A 5,718-nucleotide genomic window follows, 5' to 3' on the forward strand; every position below is an offset into this window, starting at 1 on the left:
AAACACCCTAATTGATATGCATAATTTAACAGAACTTACAGACCTTAATAATCAAATTAATTATATAGGCATATGGTTTATTAGTATAGATACTATAGATAGTGAAAATTAATTAATTAAATAAGTGGTAATAGAGTGGTAATTAAATAAGATGATACTATGTATTTATACATATAATTATATAAATATATATATATATATATATATATATATATATATATATATATATATATATATATATATATATATATATATATTGAAATAAATAGAATATAGGAGAAAGAAAAATAGTGTTTAAAAGGTTAATTTACAAGTTATATACTAGAGAATTTTATAAAAATTATTTATGTGAGGGCATTTTTAAGAAATTAGCATATAATAATTGTAAAAAGTTGTATTTTAATAATTATAATGTTGTAGATATATTTAAGTGAGCCATGTGACTAGGCAACCAAAAATACTCTTGAAAGTGACACATAGAAATTAATAATTATTTATAACGAATATAAAGTGGGGTTATAATGATATGTTGTTTAAAATGTGTATTTTATTAAATTAGAGTGTTAGTTACTAATTTAAGTGTATATTCTGATCTGAAAAGCCTAAATGTCAACAAAATTATCAATAGAAAATTAAAGAATTCTCCAGAATAGAGAATTTGACCTTTGTTTACGGTGGAACATTCTGGAATAATGGTTATGTCTGTGGATCGAACCTATACTTTTTCCAGAATAGAAGAAATAGAACAAAATCGAATAGGATTTCTTACCAGATGATTCTGGAACATGGAAAAAGATATAAATACCCGGTGATTTGGATTCAAGGCATCAGTTATGAGTTACAGTTACTATGAGTCCAGTTTAGTATGAAAGATAATTAGAGTTAGCATGAAATAGAAGTCAGAACAATTATAGTCAGACAGAAGTTCCAATTGTTCAATATAGTGAGTTAAATGAAGATTAAGAAACAGTATAAAGAAAATATTATTGAAGATTAAATAAAGATAAATTAAAATTATATAATATATTTGGTGATTGGATATTGGTATACTGAAAAGAAGAATAAATATAAATGCTGTTTGCTGGTTTGCTTGGTGGTTTATAAATGCTTAAGAAGAAATATATTTTAAATTGGTGGAAGCTGATAATTGGAAAAAGTAATTTCACAAAAACAAGGATAACCGAAGCACGAAGACATTGAGTGGTGATTAGAATCTATACAGTGGAAAATAGTTCATTTAGGCATTCAGTGACAGAAAGGTACAAAATTTTGTTAATATAATTTAGTTAGTGTCATAACAATTTCAATTTTGAAGATAGTTTGTTTAAATTTTACATTGTCTATAGAATTTAATTAGTTTCATAAGAATTTCAATTTAAAGATAGTTTATTGTAAATTTACATTGGCTAGGTTAGATATATATGTGTGTCATAATAGATATAATAAAGATAATTTAAAAAAGTACTTACAAACTAATTCTTTGAGAACCGCGATAAAAACCCTATATATTATATTATTAAAAATACTCATTGCTCATCATTCACAAACAATACATCATAACAATATATATATAAGAAAAAAGAAGTACTTGTGACTCGTTTGGAAAAAATATATAAATGTTTTTGATGGGTTGGAGTCAATAAAAGGGGCTATATACAAAGTTAAACTATAAAGAAAAACATTTTTTGTACCGGTACGGAACGAATACCTATATACATTAAGTTTTGCAGACGATCAAGTAGTGATTGCACAAGACCAAGACGACCTCACCTACATGATGAAGAAACTACAAGAAGAATATACCAAGGCTGGCCTAGATATTAACCTCGCAAAAACAGAGTACCTATCTACAAGTGAAGAAGACATAGAAGATCTACATATTGATGACAACGTAACAATCAAAGGAAAGGATAAATTCAAATACCTGGGGTTTATAATCACGAAAAAGGCAACAACAGAGGAAGAAATTACACAAAGATTAGGACAAACAAGAACAGCAATCCGACAACTTAACTCAGTATGGTGGGATAGACACCTAAATATGAAGACAAAAACGCAGATTTATAAAACATTAGTGCGAAGTATTATGACATATGGGGCTGAAAATTGGATCATAAACAAGAAAACCAGCAGTAAGATAGTAGCAACAGAGATGGAATGCCTGCGAAGATGCTGCAGAGTAACAAGAATGGATAGAGAAGTAATGACGAAATAAAGCAAAGAACATCAATAGAAACAGACATACTAACATATATAGAACAAAAAAGACTTTAGTGGTATGGACATGTAAGAAGAACTAGCGACAGCAGATGGATAAAGAGAATAACCGAATGGAGCCCAATAGGAAGGAGGAAAAGAGGACGACCCCGAAAATCCTGGAGGAACGAAGTAGACGACGCCATGAGTAAGAGAGGACTAAACGATGGAGAATGGAACAACAGAGAGAGATGGAAACGGTTGAGCGAGGGAAGGCAGTGAATACTGTAGAATCCCTAAATATATATATTTTTTGTTAACTCACCAAATAAAATTAGTTTCGTTAATAAAAATTGCTGCAAATACATGTCAAAAAGAATTAATACTAAAATGCCCTTATCTAATAAATTGTTTCCTGAAATTTTAATAATTTTGAAAACATTTTCTTAACAAAAAATAATTGAATTTATAAATAGTTTAAAGTAGCAACCAATTACAAATAAGCCTCAATAACACTAGCATAGTTCTCTCATGACCTGATCCTCCCATTTTTTTTTGGATCTTCCCCTTGGTCTTTCAGTTGCTGGTTTTCATCTGGTAATCTTCTTAATCAGTAGGTCGTTTTTCCTTCTCTCTATGTGTCCCAGCCATCTTAGCCTCTGTGCTTTAATAAATCTAACTATATCTTCTCCGTTCATTATGTCTCTTGGTTCATCGTTAATCCTTCTTCTCATTTCTCCGTTGTCCATTCTTATTGGGCCCATAATCCGTCTGAGGATTTTCCTTTCGAAAATTCTCAATTTTTCTTCACCTTTTCCGTGAGGCACATTGTCTCAGCTACGTACGTAACTACTGGTCTGATTGCAACTCTGTATAAATATTTTTAGTTTTATATTTCTGGATTAGTTCTTGCCCTTCATGAGCCTATGATATCTTCAGTATGTTTTGTTGCCTGCTAGTATTCGTTCCATTACTTCTTTACTTCTTGTTTTGGGTGTTCACTATTATTCCCAAATATTTAAATTGTTGGACACTTTCAAAAGTGTAGTTTTCCATTTTGATTTCTCTCGTCCTGTTATCTTCTCTTCTAGAGCAGAGTAGATATTTTGTTTTTCCTTCGTTAATTTTTAGACCTCTTTTGCGTGCTGCTTTTGCCAGGATTGTTACTGCTTCTTTTAATCTTTCCTTGTCTCTTCCCATAAGAACTAAATCATCTGCATATGCAACTATTTGTGTTGAGAAGTGGGCTATAGTTCCTTTAATTTTGCTGGCCTTGACTGTTCCTTCTATTGCTATGTTGAATAATATGGTTGACAGAGAATCGACTTGCCGCACTCCTGTTTCTATTGCAATTGATTTTGTGCTACCTTCTTCTGTTGTTAGTTTATCTCGAGCTCCATCCATGGTCATTTTTGTTAATCTGATTAATTTTTCTGGTATATCTTAATTTTTCATTTCAATAAATAATTTATTTCTTCCAATACAGTCAAAGGCTTGTCTGAATTTTACAAAAAGGATGTGGAGTTCTATGTTGTATTCGTGGCATTTTTCGATTGTTTGTGTAACTATGTGGATCGCATCTGTAGCGGATCTGCCTTCTCTGAATCCTTGCTGGTAGTCCCCAATTTTTTTCTCTGTGAATGGAGTTTTTGCTTAATGAGGGCTGTTAGAATTTTTTATGTTGTGCTCAGTAGAGATATTGCTCTAATAGTTGTTACAGTTTGTTACTTCTTTTTTCTTAAATATTGGTATAATTCTGCCTTCTTTCCAATCATCGGGCATTACTTCTGCTTCTCATATTCTAACTATTAGATTATAGATGCTAGTTAATAACTTTTCTTCTCCATTTTTAATCAGCTTATTGGGAATTTTATCTGTGTCGGGTGTTCTTTTCTGTTTCATTTTTTGAATGATGTCTAAATATTCATCATATGTTGGTATCCATATTTTATTATCTCTAATGTCTTCAATTGCGCCTACTTCCTCTTCCGGGCTTTTTTTGCATCTATATCGTTCTGTGAAGTGTGTTTCCCATGATCTATTGTCAATTTTAACTACTGGTCTGCCTTTTCTTTGTTGAGCTTTTAGGTATCCAAATAGTTTGGCGCGGCCTTTACTTTTTTTTATTCTTTTCTAGGTTTTAACAGCTCTTCCATCCATAATTTTTTTTTCGTTCTTGCAATAATTAGCCTCTGCTTTCTTTTTTCTTTATATTCGTTTGGATAATGTTTTTCTTTAGTTGATATCCATTTATCTCTTACTTGGTTTTTCTGTTTGATTTTGATTTCGCATTATGCATCAAACCACTCTTTCGTTCTTTTTATTTCCCTTTGTCCTAGCACTTCTTTAGCTGAATTCAAAATGGATTATTTTATATTTTTCCGTTTGTCCTCTGTGTTATTTGCTTCTGTTAGATTTTCCTTTAGAGTTGTCTCTATATATATTGTTCTCTTAGTCCCTGTACTTTTAACTTCTTCAGATTCCATCTTCTTTTGTTTTGTCTTGTTCTCTCTGCTTTAATTTTTTTATTATATTATTTATAAAATTACCTATCATGCTAACCACAAGCTCTTGCATATTTTTAAAGTTATTATGTTTATTAGCAGCTAATCTTCGTTGAGCAAATATTATCATTGGATATATTATTTAATTTCTATATTTATTACATTCAAAAATTTTTTGCTTTCCTTATACTGTGGATAAATTTTTAAATTAAATGAACGAGTCAATTATCGGTAGACCATTTATGTTGCAGTGTGTTACAGAGCTTGTTAAAAATTCGAAAACTATCGAAACTTTGTAATATTTTTATAAATTTAGAAAGAAAATTTTAAAAACATGTATATAAAATACTTACTGTATACATATTAAACCGAGACTAATGATAAAACTCATTCCAGATTCTCTGATGTAAACAAGCAAGCGAAATTAACACGAAAGAAATTACCTAAAGGTAACTCCTAACAAAACTCTAACTTTCGTTAGAGCAGCAACTGAGATAAAGTTAATTATCTTCCATTAGCCTCTCAGAAGTGTATAATATTATTGCTCACTTCAGAGTTTTCCCAAAGTTTCGCCACGAACTGTGTCTTCGTTGCTTTTAGGAGCCAGATTTAAAATCCTCTAGCTCTCGGACTTCAACAAGGAAATTATAAATAAACTTGTTTCTTTAGTTTTTGTAATAAGATGTCATGACTATCAGTAGCTTCAAATTAAAACTAAGAGATTTACAGGGTGTTCCAAATAAATAATATTTTAAATAGTATGAACATTAATTAATTAATTAATTTTGATTGAATATACTCACTTTTACTCTAAGAGTATTTCATGTAACTTCTTGTAATTATATTTTCACGATACTTATAAAACAAATATTTATAAATATTATTTACTTCTAAAAATGTGGTGTTAAAAATGTGTACTTTAAGGTTAGTAGCAGAATAGTTCTGAGAAAATTTGGTATAAAGGTCTTAACTATATTCGGTTGAAGTAAGAGATGTTCTACAAAAAATGCAATAACTT

At 30.0% G+C, this 5,718-nt stretch overlaps 1 protein-coding gene across 1 annotated transcript; it reads right to left on the reverse strand.

Annotated features, from left to right (window-relative positions):
* Positions 1 to 3,174: 3,174 nt before the first annotated feature.
* LOC140432123 (uncharacterized) lies at positions 3,175 to 3,606 on the reverse strand. The gene has a single exon (XM_072519961.1). The coding sequence runs from the start codon at positions 3,604 to 3,606 to the stop codon at positions 3,175 to 3,177; it is 432 nt and encodes a 143-aa protein (XP_072376062.1).
* Positions 3,607 to 5,718: the final 2,112 nt, after the last annotated feature.

Source organism: Diabrotica undecimpunctata, unplaced genomic scaffold, assembly GCF_040954645.1.
Source record: "Diabrotica undecimpunctata isolate CICGRU unplaced genomic scaffold, icDiaUnde3 ctg00002899.1, whole genome shotgun sequence".
Classification (NCBI taxonomy): domain Eukaryota; kingdom Metazoa; phylum Arthropoda; class Insecta; order Coleoptera; family Chrysomelidae; genus Diabrotica; species Diabrotica undecimpunctata.

What these genes read in the sequence shown, in the direction of transcription:
- LOC140432123 (XM_072519961.1), bottom strand. Translation starts at nt 3,606, where the DNA reads ATGACCATGGATGGAGCTCGAGATAAACTAACAACAGAAGAAGGTAGC.